The sequence below is a fragment of the Elgaria multicarinata genome, chromosome 8 (assembly GCF_023053635.1).
Source record: "Elgaria multicarinata webbii isolate HBS135686 ecotype San Diego chromosome 8, rElgMul1.1.pri, whole genome shotgun sequence".
NCBI classification, from domain to species: Eukaryota; Metazoa; Chordata; class Lepidosauria; order Squamata; family Anguidae; genus Elgaria; species Elgaria multicarinata.
Window position 1 is genome coordinate 16,564,160 of NC_086178.1, and position 23,135 is coordinate 16,587,294.

The following is a 23,135-nucleotide window of genomic DNA, read 5'->3' on the forward strand; positions in this document are numbered from 1 at the left end:
GTGCCTGTTTGCATTCTCTTCCCCTCCTTGTTGTTTTATTATGATTTTATTAGAATGTAAGCCTATACGGCAGGGTCTTGCTATTTACTGTTTTACTCTGTACAGCACCATGTACATTGATGGTGCTATATAAATTATTATTATTATTATTATTATTATTATTATTATTATTATGTGAAGATTTTGAGTTTTAAGGATATAAAATCCACACCAGAATGTACTCTTTCCATTTTTAAATCTATTGCTTTTAGAATACATCAACATGAAACTGCTAGGAGAGGTTATCCGGAGGTGTGAGATGAGATGTCATCAATATGCAGATGACACTCCAGTTCTATCCTTTTCATCAAATCCAGGTGAGGCAGTGGCTGTTCTGAATCATTGTCCGGGCATGGTAATGGACTAGATGAGGGCCAACAAACGGAGGCTCAATCCAGACAAGTGCCAGATCTAAACTACTGCTTTAAAGCACTTTAAAGTGCTTTATAACAGTTTTGACAACTGTATATATGGAGTGTGTCCTGGGCCCCAACATTTGTCAAAACTGTTATAAAATGCTTTAAAGCAGTAGTGTAGATCCTGCCAAGATTGAGGTACAAATTAGTGAGTATTTCATCTGCCTGGCTATAGTTCAACATATTCTGGAGGGGGTCGCACTCCCCACAAAAGGATCAGGTTTATAGTTTGGGGTTGCTCTTGAATCCAGCACTGTCTCTAGAGGCACAGGCGAACTCAGTGGCATGGAGCACTTTTTATCAGCTTAGGCTGATATACCAACTGTGTCCTTTCCTGGACAAACATCACCTAGCTACAGTTATCCATGCTCTGGTAACCTCCTGTCTGGATTACTGCAATCTGTTATATGTGGGGCTGCCTTTGAAACTAGTCCAGAAGCTTCAGCTGATTCAAAATAGGCCAGCAAGATTATTAACAGGGACTGGCCAGTATTATGTAATCAAAATTATGTAATCAAAATAAATACTTTAAATCATTCTTAGTTTTCTTTTAGTAAAGTCCAACTACTAAATACTGTCCTCTGTATAATTTTATGTGGAGTTTTAAATGTATTTTATTTTGTTCTCTTTGTTTACTTTCATGTAAAACTTTAGATTTTACTTTTTTATATGGTCTTCATGCCAACTCAGTAAACTATATTCTATGCTATAGCCTATTGTTTGTCCCAGCATATGATATCCAGAGATATACTGACTCTAGCTATGGATGTTCCATTGAAACTGCCCTTAGATAATAATCATTTCTACACCTATTGCATGCACTGATACTTCTGTTGCATAGGTGCAATCCTATGCATGGTTAGACAGCAAAAAGTCCTACAACTCCCTAGCCAGCCATGCATCCTTAATCCCCACCCCCTCACCGTTTTTTAAAGCCATTAAGCAAGCAACCTTTGCCACATCTTGTGGTAGGGCATTCTGTATAGGGTGACCATATTTGGGAAACCAAAAAAGAGGACACCTATTGTGTGTGTGGGGAAGCAGCTTTCTGAGTCCTGCAGAAAGTACGTTATTCCCCTGCCACCTTAAAGAACCTGATTGGAGTGGAGGAGGGGAAAGGATTTCATTCTGCACCACCACCATCCACTCCAATTGGGGCCTTTTCTATAATGTCCACGAATGACCCACTTTCCCCTTTAAGACCTCAATTGGAGCTCGGGGTGGGGGAATGATGTGCCTCAAGAAAGCATGTCATTCCCTCCTGCCATGCTAATGGCAGCCTTAAAGAGGAAGGTGTGTCATTCCAGGACATTATTGAAAATTATAGAAAATCCCCCCTGACACCATGGAAAGAACAAAACCCAGGACAAATCCGGGGAAATCCTGACAGTTGGTCACCCTAATTCTGTAATAAAAGGGTCACCTCTGATAGGAGGCCTCTGAACACCCGGCCTGGCCGTGGCTACTCCCTGCTCAAGCCAAGCACCACCGCTTGATACGCCTGAGGCAAGGGATAAAAACCACCTTCCTCCAAACTATGTGGAGAAAGGGTTTTAAATGGAGAAGGATTTCAATATAAAATAATGTGCTGTGAGTTATATGTGCTGAGGGGAATTATTGACAGAGTGGGTGTTAAATGAGTAAACTTCAGATGTTAAATGCCAAACAGACACGTGGGATTTTTGTGGTAGTTAAAACAAAATGATTAAAATTTATTTTTAAAAGTTCACAAGCTTTGTTTCAAATTAAAACATTTTAAAACCTTTTTGAAACCTTTCATCCAATCCTTTCACCCATTCACATACGCACTTTCCTTTCTCTCACACAATTACTCTTGAGCTTTCTTTATTATCAGTATTGTGTAATATACATCAACTGACTATGTGCACACCACACTCCAAAGACACCCCCGTCTATACGCTGATCAAACTCTCCAGGACAATAGTACTCTACAGGCCAAGAGCTCAAGTGCTAAAGACTCTAAGACAGTGGTTCTCAACCTTCCTAATGCCGCGACCCTTTAATACAGTTCCTCATGTTGTGTTGACCCCCAACCATAAAATTATTTTCGTTGCTACTTCATAACTGAAATTTTGCAACTGTTATGAATCATAATGTAAATATCTGATATGCAGGATGTATTTTCATTGTTACAAATTGAACATAATTAAAGCATAGTGATTAATCACAAAAACAATATGTAATTATATATTGTGAAATATTTATTTCTAATTACAAATAAATGAAATATGTGTTTTCCGATGGTCTTAGGCGACCCCTGTGAAAGGGTTGTTCGACCCCCAAAGGGGTCGCGACCCACAGGTTGAGAACCGCTGCTCTAAGAGTACCTAAATGGTCTTTCTCAATCCCCTCCGTCATTCCCTTATATATCACTCCTCCCCTCTCCTCAGACATTCTAACTCCATCCACTCAGGCCAACATTCTAAAAACCACAGACTTACAAACTGCAGACATACATTTGGGAACTGACTTGTGGGGTGTAACGCCACAGCCTCCTAAAAACTAATTACTATAGAGTAAAATGACTTGTGAGGATGCAGTAGGAAGAGAGACAAAGTAGCTAGTGAGGGGCTTTATGAAATCTAGGCGGCAATTCTATATGCAGTCACTCGGGAGAAAGTTCAGTTGAATTTCCAATGGAACTTATTTCTAAGAAGTCATGCAGTTGCACTGCTAGATGGTAGGCTATTGGGGGATGGAAGTTCTTACGTGTTATTTTTAAAAATGTTTCTATTAGGCTGCTAGAATACTTGTTTTTATGCATTGATTCTGTACCTAAAAACTTCTGCTGATCAGTATATCAGGGTTTTTTTTTCATTTCATTTTTTTCATTTCTGATCATTATAATAGGGTGACCATATAAAAAGGAGGACAGGGTTCATGTATCTTTAACAGTTGTATTGAAAAGGGGATTTCTGCAGGTATCATTTGTATATATGGAGAATCTGGTGAAATTTCCTCTACATCACACGCGTTAAAGCTGCAGGTGCCCTGCCCTCTTTTAAATCTGGTCACTCTAGTATAGCTCCTGCAGCTTTAAATGTTGCAATGAAGAGGGGATTTCGCCAGGTTCTCCATATATACAAATGACCCCTGCTGAAATTCCCTTTTCTATGCAACTCTTAAAGATACAGGAGCCCTGTCCTCCTTTCCATATGGTCACCCTACATTATAATATCTAGGAGGCAGATTTTTGACATCCTGAAAACCATAGAGATTTGTGCGGGAAATATACACATTTGTTTTTCGTAAAGTTTTCTAGACTTCTGCAGCTCTATCCAAGGGCTGTTTACTTGCAGTTTAGAAGCCTGATTTTATGCAGAGCTATTTTTGCATAACCTCACTGATTTCACAGGATTTTGGAATGTAATTCTGCATAGGCAGTTAGAGCAATTCTCAAGATTCAATGTAGGGAGGTGGCAGGGGAGAATCTGTCATCCTCTGCCTGGGGTCTTCAGCGTGGTGCCCTCCGGGCTGCCGCACCCCTCCTGATCATTTGTTTATTTCTTAAGATTAATTTTTACTTGTTTTGACAAACCTCCAGCTCCTCCAAAATATTACACCTTAACCCCCCCAACTTTCAGTGGTGCATTAGATTTGAGAAGCCATTCCTCCAAGAAAACATTTCAATGCTGAGTGCACCAACCTGCTTCCCCTGGAATAGAAAAATGTCAAGATAGCTCAAGCTGTCTTCTGTCGGGCAAGTCACTTTTCTGTTAGTCTCACAAGTTTGCCTTCTGGGGAAATGAGTGTTTCGTGACCATTCATATGTACTGTGGCAGTCATTTTATGAATGAGGAAGCCCCCCTCCCGGCAGCCATTTTGTGAGAATCTCCACGACACTCCCTCAAAATTCCAAATGTGTCCAGTGTGGCCCAGAAAGATTGGGGCCCCTTGTCTCATGCTAGTAATCAAGCATATTTATCTGTAGGCAGTTTTTTTTTAAAGGCCTGTTGTTTCGAGGCGCAACATTATGTTATCACCATACATTAGTACCTTACTGAGTAATATTCTAGAATAATATTACTAATAGAAAATTATTATATACTGACTGATATATAACTTTTGAAGATTATGTTCCTTCTGGGCTCATCTCCTTGAAGGCACTAGAACTACTTGCTGTATGACATTTAATTTACTCTGTGTCTGGACTTCAACAGTATACTTGCAGGAAATCAGAAGTCGATCACTTCCTCTACAAACCATCTCTAGAAAGAGTACATTAACAAATTCTTCAGTCTCCTTGTGACTCCTCAAGAGCACATTATTATCACTGCATGGATTTATCTTCCTCTGGAAGTAAATGTTGTGAGATGTCTAATTGATTGCTGCCATCTAGTGATGTACTCTAGGACTCTTCTTTTTTGTTCTGATTATTGTACTTTCAGAGTAATGTGAAGTTGTTGAATTGCAGAGCAAGGACATCGGAAGAAATGATAATGACTTCATAAATATACTTAGCATTTAGATAGCGCATTTCAAGTGCCCAAAGCACTTTATGTACTTTCCCCTCAGTAATCCTTAGAATAGCCCCATAAAGGAGGCCAATTTTATTAACTATATTGGAGACTGTGCGTTGGTGGGACGCTCACCAAGTAAATAGTGTATGTGATGCTCACAGAATGGTGGCTTGCTTAAGGCTGTGTGTGTCTTGTGGGAATATTGAGATTTGAAGTGGAGACCTTTTAGGTCACAGCTCACTCTTAACTATATGTGCTCAAATGTCTAACTATATCAATGCTACATCTGCTGTCATCATAATATATAATAATAAATTGGGTACTTATATGCATACAGCTCATGTTGAAGGTGAAAGTACAAGTGTAACGCCCCAAAGGACTTAAGACCACAGTATTGAAGAGACCATGTTATTTGTTACACTTCTGCTCGCTCTGCTCAGTTGTTAGGGAAGGCCTATTTGGTGGTTCCCCATACTCCATGAATAGTGGCCACTCAAAAAAACTCTTTAGGGTGCAATCCTATGGACTGCGCCCTTGCTGCTCAGAAGTCCCCAAACCTGGAGGCTTTCAAGATTCCTATGCCCTGCCACTTGAAGTTGGCAGGGCAGGAGAAGCAGTAGAGTCGATCTTTGCCTCCTCCGTCCTCCAATTTCCTATAGTTTAGCTAGACAGACTTTTTAGCCCAGGGAGATTGTAGGAGGCTTAGGATAAACCGTCTCCTGACCTCTCTGGTCTCTGCCCTTCCTTGCCCACCAGAAGAGCCACTTTCCGTCCTCCCTGAAGTCAACTTTCCAACCTCAGAGAGGCACCTGGCATGATTCTCTCTGTGCCAGCTGCAAGTGGTGGTGGTGGTGGGCAGATCTCTGACTCCCCCTTCCAAGGTTGGAGTGTTGTCTCTGACCTGCCTAGTGTGAGCAGACACAAAAGAGGGCAGGGTTCCTGCAGCTTTGCTGTTGTGATGAAAAGGGAATTTCACCAGGTGTTGCATGCATACAAATGAAATTCCCTTTTCTATACCACAGTTAAAGATATAGGAGCCCTGTCCTCTTTTCCACATGGTCACCCTAAAGTTGCTCTGATTATGGCAGGAAAGGTAGTGGGCTTTTGATGAAATTGCTCCACTCCTGTTTTTAGTCAAGTCATTGCCCTTCCTGTTGCCTTAAGTGGACCAGACAGGAGGCTCACAAATACCTCACAAATAGTTTTAGCTTTGCAGAGGGGATAACAAAGTTTTAATGCACAATCCTATGTTTATACAGAAATAAGTCCTACAGCTTCCAGCATTTTCCAGGCTGGGAAATGCTGGGAATTGTAGGACTTGTGTCTGTCCAGACACACATAGGATTGTGCTCTAAGTGAAGAATAATTAATGGCAGGGACAGATATGCGGAGTCATAGAATCATAGAATAGCAGAGTTGGAAGGGGCCTACAAGGCCATCGAGTCCAACCCCCTGCTCAATGCAGGAATCCACCCTAAAGCATCCCTGACAGATGGTTGTCCAGCTGAATCTTGAACGCCTCTAGTATGGGAGAGACCACGACCTTCCTAGGTAACTGGTTCCATTGTTGTACTGCTCTAACAGTCAGGAAGTTTTTCCTGATGTCCAGCCGGAATCTGGCTTCCTTTAACTTGAGTCCGTTATTCCGTGTCCTGCACTCTGGGAGGATCGAGAAGAGATCCTGGCCCTCCTCTGTGTGACAACCTTTTAAGTATTTGAAGAGTGCTATCATGACTCCCCTCAATCTTCTCTTCTCCAGGCTAAACATGCCCAGTTCTTTCAGTCTCTCTTCATAGGGCTTTGTTTCTAGACCCCTGATCATCCTGGTTGCCCTCTTCTGAACACGCTCCAGCTTGTCTGCATCCTTCTTGAATTGTGGAGCCCAGAACTGGACACAATACTCTAGATGAGGCCTAATCAGGGCCGAATAGAGAGGAACCAGTACCTCACATGATTTGGAAGCTATACTTCTATTAATGCAGCCCAAAATAGCATTTGCCTTTCTTGCAGCCATATCGCACTGTTGGCTCATATTCAGCTTGCGATCTACAACAATTCCAAGATCCTTCTCATTTGTAGTATTGCTGAGCAAAGTATTCCCCATCTTGTAACTGTGCTTTTGGTTTCTATTCCCTAAATGTAGAACTTGGCATTTATCCCTATTAAATTTCATTCTGTTGTTTTCAGCCCAGCACTCCAGCCTATCAAGATCACTTTGAAGTTTGTTTCTATCTTCCAGGGTATTAGCTATCCCACCCAATTTTGTGTCAGCTGCAAATTTGATCGGCGTTCCCTGCACCTCCTCATCCAAATCATTAATAAAATTGTTGAAGAGCACTGGGCCCAGGACTGAGCCCTGCGGCACCCCACTCGTTGCCTCTCCCCAGTTTGAGAAGGTTCCATTGATAAGTACTCTTTGAGTCCAATTCTGTAGCCAACTGTGAATCCACCTAATAGTTGTTCCATCTAGCCCACTTTTAGCTAGTTTGTTAATCAGAATGTCATGTGGTACTTTGTCAAAAGCTTTGCTGAAGTCAAGATATATGATGTCCACAGCATTCCCACAGTCCACAAGGGAGGTTATCCTATCAAAAAATGAGATCAAATTAGTCTGACAGGATTTGTTCCTGACAAATCCATGTTGGCTTCTAGTAATCACTGCATTGATTTCAAGGTGTTTACAGATTGACTTCTTTATAATCTGCTCCAGAATTTTCCCACGGATGGATGTCAGACTGACTGATCTGTAGTTCCCAGGTTCCTCCTTTTTGCCCTTTTTGAAGATAGGGACAACGTTAGCCTTCCTCCAGTCGTCCGGCACCTCACCCGTCTTCCATGATTTTGCAAAGATAATAGACAAAGGTTCTGAGAGTTCTGCTAGCTCCTTCATTACTCTTGGATGCAGTTCATCGGGCCCTGGAGATTTGAACTCATTCAAGGAAATTAGGTGTTCTTTGACCATTTGTTTATCAATCTCAAACTGCAATCCTGCCCCCTCAACTTCTGCTTCACTTTTTCCAGGGGGGTCATAGACCCGCTTTTGGGAGAAGACCGAGGCAAAGTAGGAATTGAGCACTTCAGCCTTTTCTTTGTCGTCTGTTATCAATTTGCCATCCTCATTAAGCAGTTGAACCACCATTTCTTTCCTCTGACTTTTACTACTCAGGTATCTGAAGAAAGCCTTTTTATTGCTTTTAGCATCCCTCGCTAATCTCAGCTCATTCACAGCTTTAGCCTTTGTGACGCCATTTCGGCACTTCTGCGCCACTTGTCTGTACTCTTCTTTTGTAGCCTGGCCTTCCTTCCACTTCCTATATGTATCCCTTTTTGTTTTCAGGTCATCTCTAAGCTTTTTGTGGAGCCACATTGGTTTCCTCTGTTGTCTTCTATCTTTTCTCCTTGTTGGAATTGTTTGTAACTGTGCCTTTAAAATTTCATTTTTTAAATACTCCCACCCATCCTGCACTCCTTTTCTCATTAGGCTCCCTTGCCACGGGACCTTACTTATTATAGTTTTGAGTTTATTAAAATCAGCTTTCCTAAAATCCAGAGTACGTGTATGGCTACGCTCGACTTTTGTCTCCTTCATAATCAAGAATTCAAGTATGACATGGTCACTTTCCCCCAGAGTTCCCGTAACTGCCACTTTATCCACTAAGTCATCCCTATTGGTCAATAACAAGTCAAGGATTGCCGATCCTCTAGTTCCTTCCCCCACTTTCTGTAGGAGAAAGTTATTACCCATACATGTCAGGAATTTCTTGGAAGGGCCACTTTTGGCAGTAATGGTCTCCCAACAGATATCAGGGTAATTGAAGTCCCCCATCACTACTACATCACACTTCCTTGAAGCACTGGCAATTTGTTTCTCAAAAGTTTCGTCCTCGTCTTCTCCTTGATTGGGTGGTCGGTAGTAGACTCAGATTATCATATTCTTTTTATTCCTAGCCCCATTTATTTTAATCCAGATGCTCTCGACGGGGCTCCCAGTCTCATCCGCCTGTATTTCTGTGCAGGGATAGGTATTTTTAACATATAGTGCAACTCCACCTCCCTTTCTATTTCTTCTGTTCTTTTTGAACAAGTTATATCCTTCAATTGCTATATTCCAGTCATGGGAGTCATCCCACCAAGTTTCAGTTATACCTATCAAGTCGTATTTGCCTTCATGTAATAAGAGTTCAAGTTCATTCTGTTTGTTTCCCATGCTCTGGGCATTAGTATATAGACATCGAAGACCATGTGTTTTATAGTCTGGCTTTGTTCCTACATTGTTGCAGACACTATTTTGGGACACTGTTGGAGCTGTTCTCTGTACTGTGGTGCATTGGCCTTCATCCATTGTTGCCTCGAAATTTATGTCTCCCACCCCCGTAAGATTCAGTTTAAAGCCCTCCTGATCAAGTTCTTCATGCTGTGGCCGAACTCATTCTTTCCAGCCCTTGTGAGGTGCAACCCATCCCTTGCCAGCAGTCCATGTTCCAAGTAGCGTAGCCTGTGGTCCCAGAATCCAAAACTCTCACGACGGCACCACCTTCGAAGCCAGTCGTTCATCCGGAGTATTTCCCCCCCCCCTTTCTAATCCTCTTCCAAGAACCGGGAGGATGGATGAGAAAACTACCTGGGCACCAAAGTTCTTCAGTTTACTTCCCAGAACTTCAAAGTCTGAAATGATTTCTTCGTAGCTCTGCTTGGCGACATCATTTGTTCCCACATGGATGAGAAGAAACGGGTATGTGTCCGTGGGCTTTATGAGCTTCGGTAACCCTTCAGTCACATCTCTAATCTGTGCTCCAGGGAGACAGCACACCTGGCGAGTCCATGGGTCTTCATGACATACTTGGGTTTCAATCCCACGCAGCAGGGAGTCTCCCACAACGACTACTCTTCTCTTCTTCTTGGTTGACCTACTTTCTGCCTCTTGGTCACTGTTGCATGGTGTCTCCTGTACTTCTTCCTCTGCAAACTGTCCTTCAGTCTCATTCTCCAGAAGCTCTAATGGTTCCACCAGTGCAGAATGCCTTCTAATTCTTCTGCTCCTAACTGTCACTCTTTTCCAGGGAGTTTCCTCTTCATTGGCTTTCCTCCCCTCAGCATACTCCACTTCTGCTTCAGCTGGCTGTTGTTCTTCAATCTCATGTGCTTCTTGTTGCTGTTGCAGTTCCACCGTTCGGTCTAAGAACTCCTCGACTTCTCTTATTCCTTGGAGGGTGGACACTCGCCGCCCAAGTCCTCTCACTTTTTCTTCCAAAAGTGCCACCAGCTTGCACTTGTTGAGCTCAGGCAGAAACATGAACATTGCACACCCTTTGCAGGTCACCACCTCTAGGGGATCCTTTCCATCCATATTGTCGATTTCTGCTTTGGTTTCCCCCCCTTTTTGATTATAGTGGAATTGCCTTTGCTTTGTTGTGGCCTCTCTGAAGGTACACAACTATATGAGGATGTCTTAAGGGAAAGTAAGATCTTTTGGGTGTTTTTTTTTGTGGTGGTGGTGGTTTTGTGGGTTTTTTTTTCTCTTTATGTTTTTCTTTGTTTTTCCCACCTCATTTATTTTATTTATTATTATTATTATTTAGAGGCCTCCCCCTTGACCTCCCCTGCCGAACTCCCCCTTTCATGGCTTAGAGATGCAGCAGGGAGTCTCTAAGCCATGTCAGGATTCAGAGGCCCCATACCATAAAAATAAAGGGGGGCGGAAAGTGTATTACATTATAGTAAAAATGGTAATGAAAGGGTACCACCCAGCATTAGGGGATGCTTGTAGTTATAGCCTTCTCTGAAGATGTATATAAAAGGACTAATAAAGTAAGTTGACTTGAACTTCTTTTTCACTGGCTCTAGTTTGTGCTTATTGCCTCCAATCCTAAATGCTGTGTTTGCCACACTTTCTCTCTCTATAAAGCAGCTCTTATTTATTTATTACATTTTTATACTGCCCAATAACCAAAGCTCTCTGGGCGGTTCACAAAAGTCACACCAGACTTTCCAACATGATACATCTTAGTTATCTCCAACATATTTAGAGGGCCCTTCATAATATGAGGCCCTAAGCCATACCTTGCTGGGTTTGTTCCTAAATCTGGCACTATTTAAGGGCACAATCCTATGCATGCTTAGACAGGAAAAAATCGTACAAAAACATTGTAAGACTCTTCCGTCTAAACATGCATAGGTTTGCACCCTTAGGATAGTAAAATAGCTTGGAATCAGCCCTAGATAGAATTAAACATGAGAACACACACACACAAAGGCTTTTGTGGCACTGTAAAGGCTAACATTTATTGTGGTACAAATCTTTGTCGATTCCAGTTCACTTCATCAGATGCAGCTAGTGTTATCCTCAGTTGGTATGTATATGTATATGCATGGAATGCATAAGATTCAACCTGTGACATTTCTGTCTGAAATGTACATAAGGTATGGGGAACTCATAATCAAGCCATTCAATCATGCTACCAGATTCTAGTTTATATGTGTTTACTTTTACAAACCAAAGGTGCAATCCTATGCATGTTTAGATAGAAAAAGAAGTCCTACAACTACAAACGAGAAGGATCTTGGAATTGTTGTAGATCACAAGCTGAATATGAGCCAACAGTGTGATGTGGCTGAAAAAAAAGCAAATGCTATTTTGGGCTGCATTAATAGAAGTATCGCTTCCAAATCATGCGAGGTACTGGTTCCCCTCTATTCGGCCCTGGTTAGGCCTCATCTTGAGTATTGTGTCCATTTCTGGGCACCATAATTCAAGAAGAACGCAGACAAGCTGGAGTGTGTTCAGAGAGGGCAACCAGGATGATCAGGGGTCTGGAAACAAAGCCCGATGAAGAGACTGAAAGAACTGGGCATGTTTAGCCTTGAGAAGAGAAGATTGAGGGGAGACATGATAGTACTCTTCAAATACTTGAAAGGTTGTCACACAGAGGAGGGCCAGGATCTCTTCTTGATCCTCCCAGAGTGCAGGACACGGAATAATGGGCTCAAGTTACAGGAAGCCAGATTCCGGCTGGGCATCAGGAAAAAACTTCCTGACTGTTAGAGCAGTACAACAATGGAACCAATTACCTAGGGAGGTCGTGGGCTCTTGCACACTATAGGCACTCAAGAGGCAGCTTGACAACCATCTATGCTTTAAGGTGGATTCCTGCATTGAGCAGGGGGTTGGACTCTATGGCCTTATAGGAACCTTCCAACTCTATTCTATGATTCTAACTCCCAGCATTACCTAACCAAAATGGCTGGCTGGGGAATGCTGGAAGCTGTAGGTCTTTTTAGTAACCATGCAGGGAACTGCACCTTAGTCTATACAGTTCACTGTTCAAGCTCTCTCTTCAGACTAAGTGTGATGGATTACATTGCACAGCTAAAGTCCTATGTTCAAATGTATATTGGAGTACAATGGCAATTCTGTACCCATATGCTTGGGAATAAGACCTATGAACTCAATAGCACTTTTTTTTGAACAGAGATTGTACTGCAAATTACCTTAAATACAGATGGGGCTTACTCATGTACATGTACAGAGTTGGGCCATAGGTCTGCCACCTCTGTGCACATATACTCCGCTGTAAGTACCACTGAGCTCAGTGGGATTATATGGCTAGGATAATATTGTAAAATTTCAGTCCTAAAGGTACATTTACTATGGAAGTAAGTGCCATTCAGTGAATCCACCTGCCCCACTGAAATCGGATCCATCAGCCTCCACTGAAGATTACAACAGCTGGCATTGGTTAGCTTTGAGAAAAGACGAATAACGGGAGACCTAATAGAGCTGCACAAAATTTTGCATGGTGTAAAGACAGTGGATAGGGAGACATTTTCCTCCCTGCCCCCATCTTTATGGAGGCACTTCGGTGCCACAAGGCGCCTTGCACCCGCACTAGCTTTCCTTCCTGGCATCTGCACGGGAAGGAAGGCAAGTGCAAAATTTTTGGGCCTGCTCCTCTAGAAAAGTAAAACAACAACCACCAGGGTGGGGGGGAGGAGAGGATCGGGGCCGTTCCACCCCCCCTATTTTTTATTTTATAATCTGTATCTGCGGAGCTCCACAGATACAAATAATTAAAAATAAAAATGGGAGGGGGAGTAATGAGGCAGCCAGAGGAGGACACGAGAGGGACTGGGCGAACCACTTCTCCTTCCCACCCACCCCTATTTCTTTTTCTTTTTCTTATCTGTATCTGCGGAGCTCCGCAGGTATAGATAATAAAATTTTAAAAAGTGGAGAGGAATGGCCCCATTCCTCTCCTCCCTCGTTTTTTAAAAACTTTTCCAGAGGCGTGGGGCAGCCCATGGCAACCAATCAGGGGGTGTCATGGGCTCCGCTACCAAAAAGGTCGCAGTAAGTGCCCGACTTTTTTTGAGCAGTTTCCAGGGGTTGCCCCCGGATGGCTTTGTAATGGCGGCTGCGTCATGTAGATGACGTGCCGCTACTGCGAAGCCACCCTGGGGCAAGCCATTTGTGTAGATGTGCCCCTTTCATAATACTGGAACCCAATAAGGTCATCCCATGAAGATGATGGGTGGAAGATTCAGGACAGATAAAAGAATACTTCTTCATACAGTGCATAGTTAAACTATGGAATTTACTTCCACAAGCCACCAACCTGACAGCTATCTGCTACTTCCAGGATCAGAGGCAGTAAGACTATGTACACCTGTTGCTGGGGAACATGGGCGGGTTGGGCGCTGTTGCAACACTCATGTCTTGTGGCAGCTGCTTGGCCACTGTGTGAACTGGACTAGATGGATCCTTGGTCTGATCCAGCAGAGTTCTTATCTCCCAAGCTTTTCTCCGTGACCGGCTTGTAAGTCCAACAGGACCATAAGTTTTTTTTAAAAAAGGGGGTAGTACGCAATGTTACTCCTACGTCGAGTAAACCCACTGAAATGAATAAAGCTTAAATTAGCCACGAGTCCCTTCATTTCCATTCATTTCAATGGGTCTGCTGTAAGGTGGACTTTTCACTGCATATTCCCCGTGGGTCGCATCCCATGTAAGTCCTATGTAGAGTTAGACCCATTGAAATGAATGAGGCTGAAGTTAGTCACGACTAACTTATTTATCGATTGCATTAATGCAATCAATCAATAATAAATAAACTTCAGTCGCCTTCATTTCAAAGAGCTAACGTACCAGACGCACCAGGGCACAGGGCCCCCAGGATCGCCAGGATCGGAGCCAGATCTACAGGAAGCAAGACACGGCACTTTGAAAACGGTTTGAAAACGCGGCATGCGTCCTGGGCCCCAACAGTTGTCACTACAGTTATAAGCTGTTTCAAAGCAGTAGTGTTGATCCTGCCTGGGTTATCTGCTGCGCACGGAAGACTCATGCGCCCTGGGAAAGACGTGACAGGGCAGTTTTCCCAAGCCTCCTCCCTCCCCTCCCTCCTTTGCTCTGCAGTCACTTCCTGCAGCTGTTTCCATCTGTGTCCGGTTATGCCGATCCGGCCCTCAGCCACTCCACCCCCCCACGCCGCCGCCGCCCCCAAAACATCTCCTCTGTAGCCCCCGAGATGTAAGAGCGGGCTAGATGCCACCCGGTTCGAAGTTGGGGAGAGATGTGGAGAAAGAGCTGAAGGCGTCGAGCTTGGGAATGTGGCGCGCGGCTCTCCGTCTCCGGGGAGATCTTCGCAGGAACCTGTGGTGAGCCCGTCTCGCCTCCAGCCTTGTGGGAAGCCGGTAGGTCCGCGATGTCCTCGTTTCCAGGGGCTGAGAACAGGAAGAACCCGGAACCGGCATCCAAAGGAGAGAGGGGGGGAAAAAGAAGAAGCTGCGATATTGGGCAGGCTTGCACGGGAGCGAGCGCCTTTGAACCCAGCGGGGCTTACTTGCGAGTAAAAAGCGTAGGATCGCGCTGCACGTTTCGCCTTTAAAGGTTCTCTCTGTAAGCTCTGCGGGGTTGGTGGTGGTAGGGCGGGACAGCATAATTTTGAGAAGGCGTTCGTTTTCCCTGCAGTGCATTGCATGCTTATATGGCAGCCATCCCCCAACCCGGCGCCCTCCAGACGTGACGGACTACAATCCCCATCACCAATGAGAGTTGTAGTCTGACACGTCTGAACCGCGTCCGGTTGCAGTGGAAGGCTGCAGTATGGTGTTGCTTGTAAGAATACAAAGATACCCAGCTGGATCAGGTCAAGGGTCTATCTATCAATGTGTCCCACAGCCAGGTGCAGGATGGAGAAGGGAGAAACTCAACAGCAGGGCAGGATAGTTAGAAGCACACGTGGCCTCTGAACCAGGAAGTCCCCTTTTCAGCCGTCCTGGTCACTGAGAGGCTAAAGCCGTTTCTACACCTGCCTTCCCCCCCCCCCCCCCCGGGATTGTCCGGGGATATTCCCTGTGCATCCAAATGACACACAGGGGATCCCAAGAGCAGGCAGGGATGATCCCTCCATTTTCCTGGGATAATCCTTAGGTGTAGAAAGGGCCTAAGTTTTATCCTCCATAAATCTGTCCAGCCCTGAAGATCGCACTTATGCTGTACATTAACACTAGAAGCATACAGTATTTTAGCAGGCAAAGCGATTTGCAATCTTGTGCACTCCCCATGTTGTATTCCTTGCGTTTTACAGAGGGGAAAGTGAGGTTAAGAAACTGGTTTTGAATAAGTTTCGTTCAAGGAATCCATGAGTCAAACTGATCCTTGAATCCAATTCCCTTGGCCTTACAATGGCTTTCTAAGCATTGAACCACATTTGCCACTTGGGGAAAATCTCAGGTGTTTTTCGCATGACTCCGTGTTCCCTTGTGCTTTTCTTTGATTTATCATCCATTGGATTGTGTTAGGGGAAGATAAGACTGAATTTTCCTTATGGTTTGTTTATATTTTATTTTGGATTTTTAAAATCCAGCAAATTTTAATAAACTCGAATGCTGTGACCTGCTCTAGGCCAGCTCCTCCTTCCAAGGCTGTACCACTTGAGATTGGAGAGGCCACATGTATATTTTCAGTGTGTGCCCTGTGAACAAAATTCCTTGCAAGTGTGAACAATAAGTTTGCCCAGGAGGAACGGTTTTTAGCTTTGGCCTTCTTTTTTCCATGCACTAGCTTTCTACATGCAGAGACTTTATGTGTGGGGTCATTCAAACAGCTGTAATCTGAAGTGGTAGAGTCCCACAGGATGCTGAACAATGTGAGACTTCTGAATGTACCAATTGGCCCTCACACAGTCTCTGGAAAAGGTTCAAGCATCATTTTTAGTTAACTTCTAGCAGAGCCTTCCTCAATCTGGTTCACTCCAGATGTTTTGGCCTACAATTCCTATCAGTCCAAGCTATGTTAAGGATGATGGGAGTTGTAGCCCAAACATCGGTAGGGCCTGTGATTGGGAAGCCTGCTCTAGAGGCATCAAGCTCCATACTTGTGAACCAGCCATCAAGAATATTTCTCCATGTGCCCAAAAGTTGGGCCTTCTTTTATTTAAGAAAATCATGTTATAGAATCATGTATGGTGCTGGATAAATGAATAGGGTAAAACTTACTTTCATAATCAGGTATTTATGTGTATTCGTCTTTGGGGTTGCCCATGTTGGCTGCACAGTGGCACTGCGTTGGTTATGTGACGCAGTTGCCAACTCTCAGCCACTGTGGGGCTTTCCCCAGAAGATGCGAATTACCCTGACTTTTGCTTTGAAGCGAGGTCACTAGGGTCCTTCCACCATGTGACCTCACTTTGGCATCGAGCCAGGGATGTTACAGGGGAGATGGTGACTGCTGATAGGTTGCCAGAGGAGTGGGGAGGCCGGGCCTGATGAGCTAAATGGTCACTGGGAAACCCTCCCAAGAACAAACCATGGGTTCTCAAGGTGGCTTGTTTGAGAAAAATAAGCCACACTGCATGGTTAACAAGTCACCCTGTGGAAAATGGTAGCTAACAGTTTGGTGGCTAACAATTTAAATAGGCCTGGGATGCAGTTGAAAGGAGGTCAAATTTGATTATCCTGAGCACCAAGTCAGTGCTGGGTGCAAACTGAGCCCTCATAGCAATGGTGTCTCTGGATGCAGATTTTTCCTTTCTCTCATATAAGTGAATGGGTGTGATTCATGTTTATGTGAAAAGGGTGGAATGTTAGGGATAATGTTGCAGTGTGGAACAATCCTCACCCACCATCTTAAATTTTTTAAAAAAGGATTTTTCTCTAAATCTCATTTAAGTCCATGGGATTTTCCCACTACACTCCTCTATTTAAACCAAGGACCAAATAGGACCCGGGTGCGTATATTACTTATTTTCTTCCCAGCATGTAACATATTGGTGTGTTCTAAATTTGTACCTGACATTCAAACAGATATTCTCTGACTTTTTTCTTGCCGTGGGCGCAAGTCACCATGTATGGTGTTCCTGATGAATGTCTTGGCTCTTTATGCTGCTTGATTCTTTGCTGTCTGCTGCTGTTCTTATTATGTGGCATTATTGTGATTTTATTGTGTTAGCTGTCTTGAAACTTAGGCAAAAGGTGGGATATGAAATTCATACATAAATTTCAGTAATTAATAATAACACAGGGCAAACTGTCCCAGGGTTGCTGAACTCCATCTGTTGGTACAGCTTGTCTCATCTGCCAGTGGGTGCTAGTCCATCTTGCATACAATTAGGCTAAAAACTGGCTGACATGTCTCAGTCTGTGATTCCCCACGCAAGCGGTAGCTGTCTTGCTATGACAAATAAAAAGTTCATGAATGTTCTGACTGCGTAGTGGGTGTCTGTTGGCAATGGAATTTTGACAGAAGGGCATGATAACCTTTTATGAAGGACAGGGCCGGCCCTACCCTTTGGCAAAGCGAGACAGCTGCTTCAGGCAGCACTTGCTGGGGTGGGTCGGTGGGAGTGGCAGCAACGGTATTGGAGGACAGAGCTGTGTGCCCCCCCCAGCTATCTTCTGCCTTCAGTGTGTTGGAGGATGCTCTCCAGTTGCCAGTGCTGAAGCAACTACCAGTGCGGTCAGCTTCCCTGCATGGAATTGGGGATGGTCTGGGGCAGCAGAACATCTTGGGCCAACCCTGATGAAGGAAGTGAAAGGTCAGTTTGACTTGGAAGGCCTGAGGATTGGTGGAGCTCCACGTGGTAAGCAGGAGAAGGAAACAGAGAGGGTGGGCAGACCAAGGCTAGGAAGCTGAGTGGGGAAAAGGGCTGGAGGTAGAGGGAGAAAAGGGACAAAGGAGACCCTGCACAATCTTTTGGACTACAATCCCCAATAATCCCCAACTGTTGACCATGTTGGCTGGGGTTGATGGGAGTTGTAGTCCAAAACATCTGGAGGGCACCAAGCTGCCTGCCCCTAGGGGAGACAATGGACTTATAAACAGGGACGACAGAAAAGGTTGGGTGGACCCTGTGGAAAAGAAAGGCAGAAGAGAAGAATTGAGGAAAGCAATTCCAATGAGAAAAGAAGCTGGGAGGAAATCCCTTTAAGCAGCTTTTCCCAACCTGGTGCCTTCCAGATGTGTTGGACTACAACCCACAGCATCCCATGTCCAACACATGTGGAGGGCCCCAGGTTGGGCAAGGTTGCCTGAAAGGGACAAGAGAGGTTGAGCGTTAATGGCTGGAAAACAACTTTGGAGGCTTGCGGACAAAGGGCTGGGCCATGACAGGCGTGGACAGCAGGGTGGGGAGAAGAGGTGGGCTGGCTGAATTTCACATATTGATCTGAGTCAACAAATCTCTGGTAAGATATTCTACCCAAGTCCTTTGTGCCTCTGAAATTAGCGGTTGGAGACCCCTCTCTGGTTGAACTTGTCTGTGTTTTTGGTCCAGATCAGAAGTCATCTTCTGCCGTCAAAAGAAGCATGCCAGAAAGTTTTTCAGCCAATGATCCTGTTGCAGCAAGCTGGCCTTCCTCCTCCTCCTCCTGAGAAGCTTCCATCTCTTCCTATGTCAGTGGCCACCAGGCCCACAGCCAACTCGCTACTCTCCTCACAGAAACCTCTTGGACTGGGGCCATCTTTGCCGCTTGCACAAGATGAGGAACTTGCTACTGGGGTGGAGCAGGACCCGGTGCTGGAGGAACTATGTAAGCCTTTATGCTGTAGGCTTTGTAACGTCACCTTGAATTCTGCACAGCAAGCCCAGGCTCATTACCAGGTGAGGATGAAGGTGTGGGACATCTTCATTTCCAGGATTCAAAGGCTGCTGGTTCTTCCTAAAGTGGCACAAGTGGAGGCATAAACTTCCCTGGCTGTAGATTGCAGCTTGATCGGGCAAGAAGATCCAGTACACAAATGTTTTATGTTCACTTCTATTGTGTGTGTGATGTCATGGCTAATAGACTGAGCTACGAAGCAGGAAGCCCCTGCTTCAAATCGTACCTCTGCTGTAAGCTCACTAGGAGGCCTTAGGCAAGTCACAACCACATCTGCAATATGGGAATGACAATATTGTCCTATCTTGCAGGGCAGTTGTAAGGATTACTGAGACAATGTATGTGAAACACTTTGAGCACTCAAAGGTCATCTTCCTCCTCCTCCTCCTCCTCCTCCTCCTCCTCCTCCTCCTCCTCCTTCTTCTTCTTCTTCCGCCTCCGCCTCCTCAAAAGACCTCATCTAAGAGTGGGCCACTATGTTCTCCACCCTACCCATATGATTCCTAACCACTCAGAGAAGGGGAGGGCTCACCCTAATACTGTTGACGGTCACTGTAACGTACACAGAATGAAAGAAAGTATCCTAAATGTATATAGGCACAACATGAGGCATATGACAGAAACTTATATTACCGGTGTGAAAACACACAAAACGAAGGGAAATTTATTGACCAATAACTATAACTGCAGGGTGTGCAGTTTTAGACGCTCAACAGGATGCTCAACCCATTCATATATATTTTGTGTCCCCAAAGTTGTGCCTATTAAGGGATAGTCTTAAATTCCTCATGAAAATCCCCTACCAGGCTGATGAAGATAGAGAAGCCCCACACACATTCTCTTAGTTTAGTATGTTAATATTTGCTTCAATTTTCATAGGAAACCCAACTGGCAGCCCTGTTCTCTCTCTATTTAACCCACCGTGGGTTATCGTGTTGTGTGGAGTGAGTTCTTTAACCAACTGTTGGTTATTTGCATAACCAATGCAAATAACCAATGCTGTGCAGAGTTGGCTATTTGAACCACCGTGGGTTATCGTGTTGTGTGGAGGGCACGATTGGTCATTTCCTCAGCCACTGTTGGTTATTTTGTCAGTCACAGAGTCACAAGGCAAGAGTGGTCAAAGCGGTGGCTGCCGCTCTAGTCCAGCTGGCAGGATAGATTTTCGGCAGCAGTGGCTGATGGGATACTAGCGGGAGGACTGAGGGGACAGAGGGCAAGGGATGAGTGAGTCAGGTCAGCAGGGACTAATACTCAACACTGATCCTAATCCACACCATGGTTGATTATTATCAGGTCATGTGGGAGTACCCCCTAGATAAACAACTGTCGAGTTGATTATTACCCCACCATTGACTATCATGTTGTCCAAACGCAGCCTATATCTACCTATGGTAGATGTTAACCAAGCTGTCTTTCCAGGGTAAAAACCACAGCAAGAAGCTTCGGAATTACTACGCTGCTAACAGCTGTCCAGCACCTACCAGAATGAATAATTCGCTTGAGCCAGCCACACATCCGATGCTTTCCCTTCCAACCCAGGCAAGTGTGTATAGGACTGTAGCCTTACAGTACAATCCTGTTCATGTCTACTCAGAAGTAAGCCCCATTGACTTCAGTGGGACATACTCCCAGGTAAGCATGTATACTCGATTGTGGCCTTAAGGAGGCAAGAATATGCACGTCTCCCCTTAAGAGAGAGGGCACGGCATGTTGTTTTTAATTTTGATTTATCCTGCTTTGAAGTCCCCCCCCCCACAATGTATTTCTTGATCTGTTTTACTATAAGCTGCTTTGATTGTTCTACAGAAAAGTATAAATATTAAACTTGGGGACAAACTAAGATGATACTATAATTAATGTCTGTAGTTAAAGGTTTGTATTTAAAATAATTTAAATAATAACCCAGAGAACAACTATTATTATTATTATTTATTTATTTATATAGCACCATCAATGTACATGGTGCTGTACAGATTACACAGTAAATAGCAAGACCCTGCCGCATAGGCTTACAATCTAATAAAGTTGTAGTAAACAATAAGGAGGGAAAGAGAATGCAAACAGGCACAGGGAAGTGTAAACAGGCACCGGGTAGGGTGAGGCTAACAGTATAGAGTCAGAACAAATTCAACATTTAAAAGTGTATAGTTCTTGTCACCGCACCTCAAGGAGATCATAGAGTTGGAAAAGTTGCAGAAAAAGAGCAATCAAAATGGTCATGGGTTGGGAGCAGCTCCCTGCTAGGAAATGTTACAACTATAGGGACTGTTTAGCTTGGAGAAAAGGCGAGTAAGGGGAGACGTGATGGTGGTGGACAAAATTATGCATGGTATGAGTATCCCTTTCTCATAATACTAGAACCTGGGGGGCATCCCATGAAGCTGAGTGGTGGGGGAGGACTTCTTCACTTAGCACATAGTTAAATTATGGAATTTGCTCTCAACAAATATAAAGCCTTACACAGCTTGGGACCACAATACCTGATGGAACGCCTCTCCCGACATGAACCTACCCTTACACTACGCTCAACATCTAAGGTCCTCCTCCAGGTGCCTACCCCGAGGGAAGTTCGGAGAATGGCAACCAGGGTGAGGGCCTTTTCAGTAGTGGCCCCTCAATTATGGAATGATCTCCCCAACGAGGCTCACCTGGCACCAACATTGTTATCTTTTCAGTGCCTGGTCAAGACTTTTCTCCCAGGCATTTAACAGCATATGCTGTTTTTTTTCAACTGACCCCAGAATAGTTGTTTTTAAATGGATATTGTCTGTTTTTGTTTGTATTTTATGCGTTTTATGTTTTTAAAATTTGTATATTGCTTTTTAATGCTTCGGCTATGGGGCAGTATATAAATGTAATAAACAACAACAACAACAACATGTAGTAATTGGCACCAGTTTGGTTGTCTTTAAAAAGAGATTGGACAAATCCGTGGAGCTATCAATGGCTACTAGTAATAGTGGCTATATTCTGTCTCCAGTATCAGGGACAGTAGGCCTATGTATATCAGTTGTTTGGGAGCAGAAGTGAGAGTGTGCCAGTGCATTCCTGCCCTAATTGGAGGATTTCCCACAGGCCGCTTGCTGGACACTATGAGAACAGAATTCCGGACTAGGCAAGATCTACACTACTGCTTTAAAACAGTTTATAACGGTATTGACAACTGTTGGGGCCCAGGACACACTCTGTATACAATTTTCAAACTGTTTCCCAAGTGTTATATCCTGCTTGGGGTAGATCTGGCCCTGGATGGAACTTTGGTCTGATCCAGCATGGCTCTTCTTATGTTCTTTTCCTTGTGTTTCTTCTCATCCCATCCATATGACTTTGGCCAGGCTGGTGGAGCTAGCTGTTCTCACCCTCCTATCCCGCTTCCAGGTTTCCTGTACTACTCGAAGTGTAGGAGTTCCAGTCTATGTACTATTGAGCTACGTACTAAAGGCCGACCTGAAGCAACAAGCATGATCTAGCCAAAGTTAAGAAGTTCTGTGGCCTTGACTCAGATCACTCCTCGGATTGAATAGGTGTGGAGATTTACTCTCCCCACATAACTTATAGCTCCCAACTGCAATGTCCATGTTTGTCTTGAGTTATTTGCCAAATTTGACTTATTCATTGGAATATTAGAACCTAGTTCTTAAGGGTTAGAGAGGAAAATGATACAGATGCTTGTATGATTTCACCTCTGCGGCTAATAGCAGCTCAGGGAGGGCAGAACTGAATGAGAGCCCTGGTGCAGGGGAAAGGATTAGACCCTTTCCCATGTACCAGAGCACCAAGCGTGCCCCCACCATAATTGAGGAGAGGAAAATTATGGTGGTAGGGATATCTAGTCATGGATCTCTGATGTGATATCTAGCTTATTTGTTTAGTACATTTATTTCCTGCGTGTGTGTTTTCCTGTCATGGAACTTAAGGCAACATACATGGGATTCCCAGGATTCCCACCCTTCCAGGCACTGATCACCAAGTTTTTCTTAGGCCGTGGACTAGGCCCCATCCTGATCCTTGGCCTGATTTATAGCCCTGCCAAGGAGCTGCATGGAACCTTGTTAATAAACCTGTCATGTTACTAGTGCCTATGTGAAACCTGACTTGG

The 23,135-nt window shown here is 44.3% G+C and overlaps 1 protein-coding gene across 3 annotated transcripts in view; it reads left to right on the plus strand.

Annotated features, from left to right (window-relative positions):
* Positions 1-287: 287 nt before the first annotated feature.
* Positions 288-23,135, plus strand: part of ZMAT3 (zinc finger matrin-type 3) — a 29,191-nt gene continuing 6,343 nt past the window's right edge. Inside the window, exons 1-3 of one of the 3 annotated variants that reach the window (XM_063131949.1) lie at positions 288-356; positions 18,709-19,035; positions 20,456-20,575. In XM_063131949.1, coding sequence (XP_062988019.1) covers positions 315-356; positions 18,709-19,035; positions 20,456-20,575 — 489 coding nt within the window. In that variant the 5' untranslated portion in view covers positions 288-314. Of the gene's footprint in view, positions 357-14,426; positions 14,627-18,708; positions 19,036-20,455; positions 20,576-23,135 lie in introns of those variants that run through there. The other 2 variants (XM_063131950.1, XM_063131951.1) reach the window with 2 other exon arrangements.